Source organism: Fusarium flagelliforme, assembly GCF_020744385.1.
Source record: "Fusarium flagelliforme strain FIESC 12 MPI-CAGE-AA-0113 chromosome Unknown B0J16scaffold_9, whole genome shotgun sequence".
NCBI lineage: Eukaryota > Fungi > Ascomycota > Sordariomycetes > Hypocreales > Nectriaceae > Fusarium > Fusarium flagelliforme.
In genome coordinates this window covers 231,266-247,286 of record NW_025763511.1, presented here as the reverse complement: position 1 = coordinate 247,286, position 16,021 = coordinate 231,266, and the positions used below count along the sequence as shown (strand labels likewise).

Genomic DNA, 16,021 nt, shown 5'->3' with positions numbered 1-16,021 from the left:
CCAGTCCAGTCCAGGGTGTCTGGACTGGACTGGACCGCCTATTTCTCACACTGCCCCGGGATTCGCATTCTTTGCTTTCTAAGCTATCACTAATATTATCGCCTTCTCCTAATTACAGTTGATCAACCAAATACAATACATATTACATCATCTTCACCTCATTTGATCCTAAACGAAAGTTACATATCTCCCGGCGTTGCCGCTTCGGGTACTGCAGAATGCGAAATACGAAGCACATAAGAGATGTTTGGCGACATGGAAAAGATTTAAAACCTGGTATAACCCGAAATCCATGCGTCCAGAAGGCATCTTCCGAATACGTGTTCAGCCAACAGCGAGAAATACATGGCGTGCGGTCGACTGTAGCTCTTGCTCTGTCAAACATCAAGTCCAGGCCCTGAAGAATGATTCGCAGCTGGTCTTCGGTTTCAGCAGAGCTCCATAAGGAAGAACCCTGTATTTGACCAAGCAGACAACCTCTATTTCGCCGAGAGGCTGGTTGTTCAGCCGAGGAGGCAACGATATCGAGCGGTCTACTCCGGAACAGCTCAGGCCAACGAGTATGCTGAAGCCACGGAGTCGTCTCGCTCATCTCGGCAGCCGTGGTATGATCGGTTTGAGTGCTCTCAAATTGCCTTTTCATGATGATACGAGATCGTTTGATTTCAAGATAAAGGTTCTCGGATGGCTGGGGATAACGGAGACGATGAGGAGCCTTTGCAAGTCCTTAAAACCCAATTCACTAAAAATTAGATAGCTAGGATACACATCGTACGCGCGTCAACATATTCAGATCCCTCCAATAAGGTTGAACTCGAAACTCGGGGATAAAAGAAGCAAAGAAATCAACCAATCAAAGGACTGGACCACCGCTTTGACTTGAAATTTGCTTGAAGTTTTCTATTGAGAGCCCTCTTTCAAGTTAAAGTGGAATGCGGGTAATACAGGGATTATCAGCCAATAGCATCACGAAACGTCCACTTTCAATGAAAGTGAGAGGATCAATAATATTGTATATATATAGGTTTACAGAGAAGAAGAAAGGAATTCTACAGCATCCCGTTCAGGTGTTACTCGCAAGATACCAAGTATGGCAAAAGACGTTCGCAAAGATTAGTCTGTATTTGAAGCAACTAGCATAAGTAAAAGAGTGACTTCTCAAAAGAGGAGGTGAGAATGAAAAAGATTTTGGCGTTCGGTCAGCTACGATCTGAGGGTCCACCACCTGCGTATACATGCATCCTGAAAATTGTTGGGTTCTCTTCACGAGTCCTCGAATTTGATCTCGGCGTCGATTTAGCCTCGGCAAACCTGAGTACCAGAGCGACACTTGCCAATAAGTTCAGGGCTGCCATCCCACTGGTAGTATCCGGCCTCGTATCGTTGACACTTTGCATCCATCTGGCCGAGAGCATAATCGATGTCGGTAACATCGATATTGCCCGAACTGTGCTTAGCGTTGATGCAGTAGTACACATAGACGCCTCGGGAATTGTAGCCAAAGTAGTCGGGCTTGTTGCCACTAGACCAGTCGCGGCCTGTACCAGCCCACTTCTTCAACTGCACGACAGCTTGGTCGACACCACCATGGTCAAGCTGATAACCCCAGCAGTCGGTTCCACGCTTGTTGAGAGAAATTCCGGATCGCTTCTCATTAGCCGTCGACTCATTATCGGCCTTGATATTGAAAGACTCCCCAGTTTCCAGGTTGGTAAAAGTGGAAGAGCCGTCGTCGTTGTTGAGGCCTTTGTAGGGACCATCAGGGAGGTCCTCCATGCTCTTCACGGCTCCAGGAGCGGCGGTCGCGAGGCCTAGAACGGCGATGATAGACAGAAGGGAGACCTGCATGTTTTTGTTTGAACAAGGAAATGATTGGAAGCTTGTTGGTATGGGAGATGAATGTAGTAGAGCTGATGAGTTGGAACAGATTGATGAAGAAAGCGTGAACATCGTAGCCCTTTTATAACACACGTAGCCAGGGCTAGAAAGCAATAAATGTGGTCCGGCACTATACGAGGCCTAACTTTTGTTTATGCCTAAGGTTTTGTGGGCTGAATACCTACAGTATTGAGCACTTGCACCTTCCTCTCATACAACAACCCTTGTAAATAAAAGATAGACCCACATGCCATGCAAATGTATATATCACCACCGCGTACACATTTGTCAGGTAGTGATAGCGAGCGTGTTGAGGTACCAATGTGACTAATGTAAGATGAGAGTACTCATTACTCGCACTATTGATATGTCACCACTTCCCCGGATTTGCGCCCGGACCTCTACGCAGCAGCGGTACTTCTGGATACCTCACTCGTTCAGCCAGAAATTGCTTACGGGCCCATACGAGGGCCTAATTCTGACAAAACATCTGCTTACGAGGTAGAGCCATGTACCTTAAGGTCCCTACCCTAAAATTTACAAAGAGCATGTTATTTTGGAGCGGAAGGTGCAAGTGCACAACATTGTACATTTTGGGATATTCTAGTCCTAATTAAGCGCGAATGTAAGCAGCAACTGCCGATCTTCTTACATACAAGGATTAGTAGGATATCTTTTTGTCCACCGTGGGTTGAATTGCTTCGGTTCTTCCCAAGTCCCGTTAAACTGGGGCTTTCTTACTGCTGTCAGCTTATGGCCACATGTGATCTTCGGAAGTCGCTCTGACACCGTCGGCGGATGATAGATAGCTATGTTGAATGAGAGCCTTGGGAGGAAAGGTAGCTAACTTGTGTAAAGTCCATAACAAGGATATATACTATAGCCTTTTAAAGCAGGAGATCTAAACACAGAAAAGTAACACCTATAACCTAAGAGGTCAGTGCTATTATTAGCTTTGAGGTGTCAAATGTGACGGCCTCCGGGTGTGACCTTTTGGTTAGTCATCTATGAAGCTAAGCCAGATTGGGAAGGCATAAAAGGGGATCATCGCATCAGCCCGGTACCAAGAAGATACATCATTATCAATACACATTTACATTTGACATGAGGCTGGAGGCTGCGGGTCATTTGCTTTTGAGGGGATTTATTGAAACCCGGGCCGTGAGGCCGTCTGACATACTACGGGCCTCAGGCGCCTACGCATTTTCTCAGCATTTGATTGGCCCATGGCCCTTCGAGTTTCTCACAGACACTGCTGCGCCTCAAGGGTACTGTAGCCGCTTAGAGACTGACGCCAGCGCTGCCCTCAAATCAAACAAATCAAATCCGGGGTCATATTTGAGCTATTTGATAGATCTAGTCGCATATCTCGACTAAGCTCGGGTGAATTTCAGGTCTTTTTGGAAGACTGTTGAGGCTTAGAAATCAAGTCCCAGAAGTGAAAGAGGTTCGATTAATCAGCATCCACACCAGGTAAGCTTAAACCCCAGTCGACTAAGCCTAAATAGGAAAATATGGCGACTGTTCCCATCGGAGATGAGAGTGAGATAGTTATTACTCAGTGGAGGAACACCGTCTCCTAGCTACATATAGAAAGTCCACATTCTTACCTAGTGAGCTTGATTATAGTCCAAGCTCTTAGATATCAGTAAAAACAAGGTCTTAAAAAGTTGTTAAAATTTCAATCATAGCCTAAAATAGCTATATTTATGAGAATGCGGTGTAAGGTCAGGGACCTTACATCCTAGTCTTTTGCGCTTTGGCGCAGCGGATAAGACCCTGAATGCATCCAGGGACCCTGGCCGTGACATGTGTTAGATATAAACCAGTCATGCATTGCTCTAAGTGGGGATTCCCATCTTGGTGATGTGTGGTGTAGTTAGTAAAATCTAACAACTTGCTTATCATGCATTTTACCCGGTACACAGAATTATAAAAATATGCTGACACACGTCATCTTGCCCATCCCAGTTTTGTTGCGCCGACGGAAGTTCCGCTGTCCGGAAGGTTTCAGATCTGACACAGACTTACCAGGTACACAAGACTCAACTCGGCATATAATCCGAGTGATCATCAACAATATTAACAATACGACTTATTATCAAATGTCGAGCAGTAATTCATCTAAAGCTTCCGGCGTCAAGCGGGGGGCATGCGTCAAATGCACCTCTGTCAAATCGAAATGTCTGCCGTTCTCAGCTGATGAATGCCAGCTGTCACGGGTCGGGCTCAGGAATACAGGTGAACGGGAAACGCTTCGGGCGGGATAGGTTCTATTGCTACGGATAGGCACTGCAGGCAGGTCAGGCTCTGTTGACAAGACGTAGCTCGAGGAGCTACGTTCAGGAGCTATCTGGCGGTCGGTCATGACCTTCTGCGATAATGTATCGCTACGTGACTGAGATCCACTTGGCCTGTCGGTCTGGGGTAGCTAGGTCTTATATGGCGGGCCAGATTGAGATTGGACCTCAAGAACTGTCTTTGGGGTCTTTGAAACCCATGGGGTCAAGGGTTCAGCAACCTCCTCGGGAGGCGTTGGAGTCCGCAGCAGGCTTTCTATCCATACTCCATACTCCATACGGGGCCTTATGGAATATGGAATATGGAATGCAACCCATATGGAACTTAATCCATACATATGGAAACCAAGAAATGACGTCATTTATATTATTAACTAAACCGAATTTGGGTTGGAGCTCTGCCAGCCAGCCAGATCATCTAATCCCTCTACGTTGTTGTCCTTAATACCTTCTGCTTCAAGTAAATCTACCGGATAACCTTGTGTTATCCCGCTTTTTATCCAACTCTTCATGCATTCGCCTTTTTCAATTGTACGACTGCCCAAGTGGCACCGGTCCCATGATATTGTGCGTCTTGCCCTGGAGACAAGGTTCCGATCAACTACACCAACTGTAGGTTCTAGTCTTTCAAATAATATATCTATTATATCAATTAAAGCAATCCTGCAATAATTGTAAGCAATTAAAAATAAGCTAGTAATATAGTAATGTTAACACCTACTGTAGTGTTGTAATAGATGAATAATTGTAGGCATTATAGGTGCAGAAAACGGGGACTTGCAGGTAAAGAAGCTACAAAGATTTAGGCGGGTTTCACTGCAAAATTGAGGTACCTTCTTTTTCCCCTATCCACAGCCCCTTTGCCCGGTCAGTGCACCCCCGTGCTAGAGGCACGGATACCGAAGTTCGTAATGAAAGCATGGGGGGCCGATCTCTAGGCCCTACCTAAGTAACTAAGTTAATTATATTGAGGAATAAAGTGCTTCTTGGGCCCTCATGTCCTCTTCGGCTTGCCTCAAAACATTCCCCATGCCGCGTCTAGTAGCTTCCTTGCCGTCGTTTTCTAGCTGCCTTTTGACCTGAGCATTGGTGCGTCTAACGTCTTCAAAATCCCAGTCAATATAGGCCATCATTTCTTTCTTTGTCCATTTTCTTCGTCCTCCTTGCGGCAAATGGCAGTACTGGCCCATTTGTTTGTGGTCTTGGCACCAGGTATACATTTCTCTACCATATCGCTGCCGAAGACCTATTGCCCTGCGGTATTCTTGATTTGTCTTGAGGCTGCCAGCAGGTGGGCTTTCATACCATGCTGCTCTCACGGCGACATAACGTCGATATATAGACGCAGGTGCGTAATACGGCAACTCTGGAACTGGTTGCCTCAATGGCGGTCACGATGACGATGACGGCGCTGGGTGTGATCGCGTAGGTAGGTGTGATTCCTCGGTAGTCTGCAGTAATTGCGGAGTTGTACCTCGTACTACTATAGTATCCTGTCCCTGGTCCAGTTCCTGTTCCTGACCTTGGGACTGTACATCATCGAAATGGCTGCTTGAGGAAGGCTGGGCCCGGATCCGTCTTGCTGATGCATCTTCGGCTGCTTGGGACCAGCCAGCTAGCACATGCATTGGTGTGGTGAATGGCTCAGCTAGGTGTGAGACGGAGAATTCTAGCAAGATGTCTTGTTGTCGCAAAGGACATGACCTCGATGTCCTTGAATGGCCTATCATGTGGCATCCTGAACATGTCCGTGGTACCCGCTTTGTCAACTGTTCAAACGCGCTCGGTTCTCTTTAGGTACTTGACTGTGCATTTTTTGTCGTCTTGCTACCTGGCTCAACTTTATGGGGTTCAAGGATTGGCCGGGACTGTGCTCCACTGCGTTTGAGATGCCACTGGCGGTGGAAGCCATCTATTTGAAGACCTTGGTTTCGGTCTTGTAGCGTCTTGATCTTATGAGCGCAAGGGAGGCCGTATGATCTTGTAAAAGCTCCTGTGCAGATGGGGGAGGCAAGTGGATCTTTCTTGTCTAGCAGCTTCCGCTGTTCTTCGACTTTCTTCATTGCCTCGTGGGAAATCCAGCCATGCAGAGCGCTAAATAAGCCCCCGCCTAAGTGCTGCGTTGGCTTTCGAGTTTGTTGTCTGGCTTGTGTTGATTGCAACTCCGATAACTGATTTTCAACTGCATGTTTGATGGTCCTCCAAACATCGAAAAGGTCAAAATTGCTTCTCTTCAGGTATGACTTCAACAGTGCATGGATACCTTCAACACGCGAAGTAACTGCATTGCCAAAGTGCATATGCTGATCGATCCAGGCCTTGACGAGTTTTTTCTTGTACGACTCAAGCCAAAAGTTATAGAAATCTGCCCAACCATCCGGTTTGGACCTCGTTTTTATGGCTCTCGATGCATTAGACGCAGTGCCAACAGCTAGTTTCTCCTGTAGCGCGAAAATTGGAAGGCGATGTGCAAGCACTGTTTTGTTTGCATGCCATAGGCAAAGCAACGACTGTGCTGATGGAAGCACTGAGTCAATGGCGTTAAGGCATGAAAGACAGCGATCAGACAGAACCACCCACGGAAGCCTAACTCCAGCCATGTCGTAGAGTGATCGAAGCCTCTCTAGAGCCCCTACGTAATCTTCCTCCTGCTCACCGCTGAGAAAGGCAAATGCAATGCAAAATGATCGCCGGCAAGCATCCACCCCAATCATGTCAAGAAGTGGCATCTGGTATATATTTGTCTTGTATGCGCAGTCAAGCAGCAATAGATCAGAGTAGGCTTGAAGATATTGTAGGGAACCTGGATGAGCAAACAAAATTGCTGTAACTCGTTGATTGCCGTCGACCCGCAAACGACTCCAAAATCCTTCTCGATCTAGTTTGTTGATCAGAGCATGAATTGAGCTTCGTCTTTCGTGCATGTCATCTTTCAACTTAGCAATGCAGTTGTAAATATCCTGCCTAGTTGCTAGAGAGTTGTCGTCTTGCTGACGCAGATATGTCTGGATATCCCTCGGAGAGATGCCGGCAGATACAAGCTCTGGTAGAGTTGCTTTTCCGCTAGAATTGAGTTTGCGATGGGCGGGATGAGCGGATGGGTGCTGACTTGGAGAGTGGTTGTGCTTTGAATATTCCTTGTCTGGTCGATGTTGTAAAGACCAAGTTGTCTTGTCTAATGATTTTTGGCTAGGACTGAGAATGGACAACCCGTGCCTCGAGTTGTCGTTTTGCGCATGTGTTTCTTCTTTGCTGAAGGCTTGTGCTGCCAAGGTCTATCACATGCATATGTAACAATTTTTCTACCACTTGTTTTTGTAGTTGGTTTTCGTGTAATAAATGCATAGCCTCGCGTGGAAGCCCCTGTGTTAATTGCGGTCACTAGCGCATCGCGAGAGTTGTACTCGGCTTCGGGGGGCAAACAATCATCGGGGAATGAAGCAAACTCCTCCGAAGGGGGGAGAACAGGGGATGACTCAATTGAGGCACTCATTCTGCCGCGTTGAATGACTCGTTGTAGTAATCGAACCAGATCTTGATCCGAAGTAAAAAAAAAAAAAACTACAGGTGATAGTGATGCATTTGCTGGCCAATCAAATTACTCTGGGACCCGCTAAATCTTATCGCGGCGCCTGGGCGCCGTTCCAGTGGGAGCCCTCGAAATTAGCCTTATCCTCGGAACCCAATTTCTGCAGACGCGTCAGTAGACCACACTCTATCCAGCATACCATCGGCACGAATGGCGCATTCTGTCGAGCCGGTTACCCGTCAGCAGGATGACTAGGCGCGGCTGGAATATCGCAGCTGCTTGTGCAGCCTTATGTCAGGGAAGCTGAGATTGGCCTGTGCGTGCGGCAGCTCGAGACTACCTCAAGGTGGTCCCGGCCAGATGAAGGGTGTGGTAGTGCCCTTCCTCTGGCCGCGAACATGTAAGAGAGAGTGAAACGGTAGCAAAAGAAAGGTGTGGAAAAATAGAGAAAGAACGAGAGATGCGAGTGCTCTTCGGGTTATTAGCACCTACCATCCGCCACCACAAAGAATCACACCACGTAAAGCATAGCACAAAAAATCATCGCCCCATACAAAATCCAGGCTGGCGATCAATTCAATTCAATTCAATTCAATTCAATCACGCATTTGGTGGGCAAAGATCAACTGGTGCACGTCCCATAAAACACACCGTGCCATCCCTGCCTCAACTCAATCGACACCCCAGATTGAATTGATCGCCGACCTGTTGAGGCCAGCAATCCGCTCATTCTGAACGGCCACCTTCATCTCTAAAGCTTCTAACCCCTTTGCGATCTTACTATACTTCCGCCTGGTCGGTCGACTTCGGTGTTTGGCCATATCCCTCACTTGCCGGCTCGTTTTCGGCGTATCATCTTGATGAAACAAAAAGGGGTTGATTGTGTTGTTGTTAGTTCAAAGTTACATGTGTCCGAGAGGAGCACAACTCCTTACATAGTATCCACATCTCAGCCACTAGCAGGTATACCCGATAATATGAGGCACTACGTTGATTAACTCCTCCCCTCTTGATCTTTGGCTAAGAACCCTAGGGAAGCTAAAGGTCGGTTTTGAAGAACAAGTGCCTTCTCACCCACTGTCACAAAATTTCCATCCCTGTCAAGCAGCAGTTCAATACTTGGCGGATTGTGCACATAGCCAGGCCTTGACTTCTTGCCACCCCAGTCTAACGTGGTATGCATTACGCTTGCTAAGAAGGTGTTGGACCAGTATGCATCGGCAAAAAAAGATAGTGCAACCCATGTCACGCCTGCGAGAACCGCAGCGAGGACGCTTAGAAGAAGCTGTAAACCAGACATGGCAACAATCAACTTTTCAACGCTGATTGTGACCAAGGCAGGGTCGATGCTGACTATGTAGGCTCTTGCGACGAGCAGCCTTTCCATCGTGGCCGACATGTTCGCAGTCCAAGATAATACATCATCATCAAAGGACTCTAAACTGACGTTGGAGCGGCCATTGCCAAGCCCGTATGCTATCAGAACAGCAGCAGTGTCGACCTGACCAAAGAACTTGTTGCTGACATTATCGATTTTAGATGCCGCACAATCAGTCTGGGTGACTTTTCCGCCAAACGCCTCATTCTGAAATGATCCCTGATCGCATTCTTCCAATGGTGACGGTGGATTTTGAATAGTTTCGGATCTTATCAGCGTGATATTGGTTGAAGTGATGCTAATGAGGGAGAATATGTCTTTCCCACTGTTTGGGTTTGCGGCAGTGAGATAACCCCAGCTAGATTGAAGCACTGTGAGGTTGAAATTATCGACCGAGTTGACTCCGAATTGGTAACTGAGCTTTTCATCCTGCGCTCTCATCATGCCATTCACAATCTTGTCGATGAGAGGGTCCTTTCTCTCGGTCTCGTTGGCACTCCAGGTCCGCCGTACCAGATTATCAACTTCCTCGGCAGCAAATGGAACAACGGGATTCGTCAACATTGTGACGCGAAGTACAGACTCAACAAAGGTATGCCGTCGCGTGCCTTTAGTCACTGTAAAGACCTGCATCATGGCCGCAGACCCGCCACCGGCTCCGAAGGAAGACCAGATGTTGTCGATCCTGTTCGGTTTGATGTATCTCGAATCTAGCTTTAGATCTGACTCGTCATCCCAGTGTACCTCGGGGAGCCCAATAACTGTGTCTATAATCGTCTGTGCGAAGGTGTTGTTGAAAATGCAGTTCCAGGAGGCGGCACCTCCGCCAAAGTATATGCAATCGGATGCAGGGAACACTTCGCCGTTCATAGTAGCGGAACCAGGTAACATGACGTAACTATCTGGCGAAACGGAAAAGCCATCATCATCGAGCCAGATTCGCGCCCCGACGTCGTCTTGTCGCGTCGGCGCCGTTATTTCGGGAGTTCCCCTCAGGACCTCGCCGGTCAAGGTGTAGTTAAACCCGGGTCGAAAAAGCTCGGATCCCACGGTTTGTGAAAGAGCCGCCTCCGTTTCTCTAAGATCGTCGGAATCAACATGCAACTGAACAATGTAAGGTGGGTCCTTGGTGCGTAAGCTCTCATATTCGGCGACTCTGGCAATAGACTCCCTGAGGATGTAGCCTGGAGAGTCAAGCGTCCAGAGCAAGGTCCCGTAGAGAGACGCAAGTAGGTTGAGGATGCTGAAGCTAAGGACGACAAGGCTGGCGCGCGAGAAGCCACGGGAAGACAGGAATAGATAGCGTTGTATATAATCTTCGGCAAACATGAGGTAAGACGTGAATTGATGAGACCGCGCGGCAAGAAGGGAGAAGATTTTATATATAAACAGAGCCATGAGAAGTTCGGCGCATTTGAAGATTAGGGATTTCACTGCATTGTGAAGCAGGGGGATCGAGGATGCGATAAACGAGGATGATGATTCTATCATGATAGCGACGTTGTAGCACAGCAGCCGAAAGATTGCGAATATTGACGGCCATACGAACTGCATGTTTCAGCGTGAGTTGTCCCTCTCACTTATATGCTCAGTCCCAAAGTGTATTCACCCTCAAGCCTCACTGCGACTGAGCCCAAAGTGCAACGGCAATGCAACAAAACTATCGATGGAGCCATGCCCGCATCATTCTGTAAACAAGCTAGCTGCAGCGGAGAGAAATTGCTGCAGGGATTTGTCGAACGAGAAAGTTCTAGATTGGAGACCTTTTCCCGGGGTTTGCATACCTTTTAACCAGGGTTATCCAGGGGGTTCCAATCGTTTACACTGATAGCAAGTGACGCACGCCGTCCTTGTTTTTTTTTTTTTCGCAATTTGCGAGTTGTGGGTGAGTGAAGGTATTGTACTTATGCAGACAGCTCAACTCGCTTTGACCAGCTTATTCGCCTTCCGCTCTTCCAAGTTGAGCGTCTATAAAACCGCCCTAAAAGTTCCTGTAGAAACTACTTCTCCAGCTCAGTCGAGCAGACTGAAAAATAGCAATGATAGCTGGTTATCAGCAAGTTTAAACTGAGGAAGTTACCGCATTGACCCCTCGCACCTCTATCCCAATACGCCACTTTCGATAGACTAAAAGCCATATGAGGGGAATCCTGGACAGGTTTAAGAACCAAATATTAGTTGCCGATCTCCATTATCGTGCATGAAAGCACCGGAGCAGGCTGCCTGGTTAATTGTGGAGGATAAGCTCAAACTCAAGCATCTGACAGTACCACCAACTCTTCGCCTGGGGGAAAGAGGGGCCGTGTAAGCGGAACAACCTACCATTACCTTCATCCTTACATCGTCTAGGGCTCTTAACTTTCATCATTTTCTTCTTCATCTACATCTTTAACTCTTCCATACTGTTCTTCTCTCATCCCTCCTCACCAATCTATACATTCGGTAAACTCGCCTTCCGCTTTCATTTCTCACATAGCTAAGATGCGTATCGATAATTTCAGCTACGAGTTGGGCAACGTAGCGGCTGTTGAAACCCATGAGGCCCGTGTCACTGTGGAGGTCGAGCCAAATTCTACGCGCTCTACCAATGGCTACGCGGATCGTGATCAGGCCAGCGACGACTCTCACCTCCACGAGGTGCTGGCTGGGAACCTTTGGATGCCTTTTGACTGGGGACATTTGCAGAACCGAGAAGACTCACCATCCGCCAGCACTTGTCCGCTGATTCAGGCTGTGGTTATGCGGTAGTGCTCAGAAGCCCTACTGCCTACGAGCGACAAGGGAACACTTAAAAACCACCCGACACACGGCCGTGAAATCGGGCCTACAAAGGATGAGTATATGGGATACCCTTGGGGTGCTCTTGGGTTGCTCTATTGTAAGCAGGCCCAACCCGCTTGGCAGAACAGTGCTCAAGCGAATTATTGCGCTTTGTAATCGGGTTGTGCTCCCGTGCCCTCATGGCATGCCCCACTACCCCTGCAGACGATTTAAGCTTGACCACGCAGACGGGAGACTCTCCGCTATGCCGGCGTTCATATTATGCGCCAAACTGTCCGTACCCTCGGAATAGCTATAACGGCAACGCCCATCAGTCCGGCAACTGCCTCCTCCGACTCCCCCACTCTTATCGGCGACCCGTACCAAGCCTGCATCCAAGCCCTACAGGCATTTTACCTCGAGAACAATCGTTTCCGATGCAATATTCAGGAGCCGTACCTTAGCGGCAAGAAACATTTCCTGGGCAACATGTGACATATCCAGGCAGTAGGGAGTTGTCGGATCAAGCATAAATATGGTGTAAATGACGCTAAGGTAGCTCATATGTTTGCATGCATGACCGCAAAAAAAAAAAAAAAAAAAATTGTTGCTTAGTGTTTCGCCACAACTGAAGCTGGCGGAACAGCGACTGGGAAATATTGCGATTGTTGCAGACAGCATGCCGTTTCTTAGGGCGTCAAAGCGATGTGATCGGTGCATGGCATATCGTCCAATCACCGAGTTGTAGTGAGTAGAGCTGAACAAATGGGGTAACAACGCTAATACTATTAGGAAACAGGGGGAACTTGCGTATGGGAACCGGCAACAGGATGCCTTGCGAGGCAGAATTGAGTAAGCCGCCTCACCTGCCGCTGCTCCGCCACGAAAAGAAAAGCAAACAAACGACAAAAGGCGGGTTCTTACTACCCCGTAAGCCTCGTCGTGTCTGTCTAATAAGCCATCACAGCCGCAAGTACCAATGGTTTCCGCCATGCGCTGCAGGGGTATGTATGCTTGGTTCCAGATAGATCTCTCCGGTGACATTCAATCCGAATGTCTTGCCCCGTGATCTGAACCCAACCTGCCAACAAACAAGGTGAGGCCTGAAGGGGGCAGGTTTTTCAATCCTCCCAGGGTTAAGGACTAAGAAACGCAAATAACAAGTAGATTTCCGAAAGAGAGACAAGTAGTGAAGATGCACATAACAGCATATAATGCGACTGAATCACTCATATTCATAGCCACAAATATTGTATTCATTAGGTTTCCTGTAGAAGACATCCGGAAGCCAGTACGGCGACGGATTTTAGTCGGGCTTGTACTAGAGCGGGGTTTTGCCGAATGGCCGTGTTGGAGTATCCTGGTAACGCACGGCGATGCGCTAAAATGTCTCAGTGTCATACGATTACCAGCCTCTTCATGCTCACCGACGACGCCGCAGCTTTACCAGTCATCTTCTCTTCCCAATACTCAACGAAGTGGCATCCAAATAATGAGCTGACAGCCATGAATCCTGAGATTTTCTGGTATTCAATATGCCATCCTGTGAAATTCAATTTCTACCCCAAAAGTCCTTAAAATACAGGCAAAGATTTTATTTCGGTTTCAGGCTTCGCAATGGTTGCAATTGCCAGCGGGCTGTGGTGGGACCACTCAAAGTCAACAATCTTAGCCGCCACTCTGACCTTGCCACTTAACTACGGCAATCTCCTCCTCTCAGGCCTAACCATCCTCGTCACTGTCGCCGGATCAAGTTTCTGGAACATCGTTGCTTTCGTTCTTCACAATTGGAAAGCGAAGAGTGGAAGTGCTAGTGCTATCGATCTCCAGCATCAGGTCAGTCTGCGGAACTCTGCCGGTGCTACCCAGACACTATGGGAGGCTTTCAAGATCCATCAAGCGTGGTCGAAGAACCGCCCGAAACAACTTGTTAAGAAGACGTGTGCTGTGGCCATTCCTGCATTGCTCATCTCAGCAGGTTTCGCCGTCGCGGCGATTTTTACCTCAAGAGTGGCCAACAAAGCTCACGGCACCGTGGTTGCACGCGTGCAACCAAATAGTTGCGGATTCTGGTTCTTCAATACCACTAGCGAAAATGACATACCCGCAATGAGCGCGAGGGGGGCAAAAGGGCAAAACGACACCCGTCGGGCCCGCAGCCATGTCGCCAACTTCTACGCTAACACTAGCAGCTCGGCAGCTCGATCAGTATTTATCCGGCCAACTCTCCCATACAACATTAGCAGTTCGGCACCTTGCCCTATTCCGGCCGCTGACCGCTGTATTATGGGCCCCAACAAAGCTTTTGGCATCACGTCAGCCTTTCTAGACTCACACGAAATGCTGGGAATCAATGCTAAATTCGAAGATCGAGTTAGTATACAGCTGAGCTTGACCTGCTCTCCGGTATATACGGACGACCTCGTCCAGGAAACCGGAAGTGCAAACAGCCCTTCCGTGAAGTTTTTCCTTGGGCCGATGCAGGGTCTTACAGATTACACGTACAAGTACAACAAAGCAGTAGGAAACAATACTGGAATCGGCTATTTGATAGAGTATGCGATCCCAATTTTCCTTCCCCAAAGACTACAGAAAATAAGACGAAATAACGTGTAGTGTTCTCTTATGCTGACGAATTTAAGGTCCTATCCTACTTTTGCTAATAGCAGTTTATCGCCAAACCATTTGCTTTGGAAACCAATCCCGGATTTCAGTCGCACTGACGCCGATGTTACTGTTCATTTCCTAAGTCAAAATGACTTGGCGTATATGGCTCCAGTTTATGACCCATGGTTTTCTGCCAACGGAACCCGCAATGCATCTTCACAGGGAGTCACTGTATTTGGCCCTGATCGTGACGTCGACACTATGGTTTGTGCCGATCAATATGTTTTGTGCAACCCGTCAACTGCATCATGCACCTCTCCAGCCGGCGTTCTTAACCTGGTAAACAACATGACGTGGAACACCTTAAACTTTAGCGCAACCCAGCTCTTTACTGCCAATCGTATGCTCTATTCCTTAGTCCAATCGAATACATATAACACTGTGGCAAGCCTCGGTACAGCGGCGCTGTGGGCTAACAACATGGTGGTCGGACATATCTCCTATGGTCTGCCGGAAAATCAGTGGCACACTGAGGTGATCGGCTGGTTTCAGACCAACCTTGCCATGTTACAGGCGTACGTGATCGATTTTGCCTCCAACACAGCTGACCTAGGTCCCTTCGGGTACATTCAACCGCCTACAGGCTGGGATCAGCAGGGTCAATGCACCAACCAGCTGGTGCAGGCCGCCGGTGAGGTGCAGAACTTCAGTGTCTGCGGCGTGATGATCATCGTGTGCGTCAGCGCTGCCCTGGTGCTACTAGACTGTTCGCTCGAGCGAGTTGTTGACTTTGTCGACATGTTCTGCGAACGCGATTTAATCGCTAGGAAGGCGAGACAGGCAGATAACAAGCTACATCTTTTACGAATGGCATTGGGAGGGAATGAGTGGGAGCTTGGACGATGGGATGTCCCGGTGTCAAATGGTACTGCACAGTTCAACAGACCAACCGGTTCGAAGGAACTTGTCTCCTATAAAGATTCGAAATCGGGAGAAGACACAGGGGGCGTTCAAGCTTGTGAATGAAGGCCTAGAAAAGGCGCGATAGAGGAGAAAGCAGCCGGGAACATATTCTCGGGGGGGGAGAAGGAACGCTATATGTCAACGGAGGAGGATGGTTGGCCGCTTAGGGACGTAGCGGGTGTGGCACGGATGTGCCAATAGGTTTTACACTTTGCGGCACCGTATGACGACCAGGGTATGAAGGCGGAGTTTGCCCTAATAACAGCATTATAGGTGTCAAGGACAAGGATCACGGCCATCATGAATAACTTCACGGATACTATGAACTCAAAATCACAGGCAGCATCTGTTTTTTTATATTGCGCAGTAGTGCTGGGTGAAAATGTATTTTATGACACTTTATTGTTAATTTTTGAGATGAGAGTTCTTCTCGGGTTTATATCTTTAAATGGTTTCGTCTAGGACTTTCAGACTAACAGTCTGAATCCTGAAGGGAAGGGGGATCCCCGAATTTTCCAACAGGTTTTAAGTGCGGTGTAGGTACATCAGACGGAGGCCGGGCCGCTTCGGGCTAGACGCTCCGCTGGAAGGATAGATCCTGCTTAC

General features: G+C 48.1%; 5 protein-coding genes across 5 annotated transcripts; 1 reads left to right on the top strand and 4 right to left on the bottom strand.

Annotated features, from left to right (window-relative positions):
- Window positions 1–4: 4 nt before the first annotated feature.
- On the bottom strand, window positions 5–1,055 carry B0J16DRAFT_351510 (uncharacterized protein). Its single transcript, XM_046129194.1, has one exon. The coding sequence runs from the start codon at window positions 641–643 to the stop codon at window positions 143–145; it is 501 nt and encodes a 166-aa protein (XP_045977381.1). The 5' UTR covers window positions 644–1,055; the 3' UTR covers window positions 5–142.
- A 50-nt stretch (window positions 1,056–1,105) lies between these two features.
- Window positions 1,106–1,902, bottom strand: B0J16DRAFT_376673 (uncharacterized protein). The gene has a single exon (XM_046130781.1). It carries the CDS (start codon window positions 1,846–1,848, stop codon window positions 1,297–1,299), a length of 552 nt encoding a protein of 183 aa, XP_045977380.1. The 5' UTR covers window positions 1,849–1,902; the 3' UTR covers window positions 1,106–1,296.
- Window positions 1,903–5,483: 3,581 nt separating this feature from the next.
- Window positions 5,484–6,135, bottom strand: B0J16DRAFT_200784 (uncharacterized protein). Its single transcript, XM_046122963.1, has one exon. The coding sequence runs from the start codon at window positions 5,906–5,908 to the stop codon at window positions 5,570–5,572; it is 339 nt and encodes a 112-aa protein (XP_045977379.1). The 5' UTR covers window positions 5,909–6,135; the 3' UTR covers window positions 5,484–5,569.
- Window positions 6,136–8,483: 2,348 nt separating this feature from the next.
- Window positions 8,484–10,612, bottom strand: B0J16DRAFT_312425 (uncharacterized protein). Its single transcript, XM_046125049.1, has one exon. It carries the CDS (start codon window positions 10,574–10,576, stop codon window positions 8,702–8,704), a length of 1,875 nt encoding a protein of 624 aa, XP_045977378.1. The 5' UTR covers window positions 10,577–10,612; the 3' UTR covers window positions 8,484–8,701.
- A 2,704-nt stretch (window positions 10,613–13,316) lies between these two features.
- B0J16DRAFT_200764 (uncharacterized protein) lies at window positions 13,317–15,571 on the top strand. Its single transcript, XM_046122962.1, has 2 exons — window positions 13,317–14,400; window positions 14,488–15,571. The coding sequence occupies exons 1-2, from the start codon at window positions 13,463–13,465 to the stop codon at window positions 15,476–15,478; spliced, it is 1,929 nt and encodes a 642-aa protein (XP_045977377.1). The 5' UTR covers window positions 13,317–13,462; the 3' UTR covers window positions 15,479–15,571.
- Window positions 15,572–16,021: the final 450 nt, after the last annotated feature.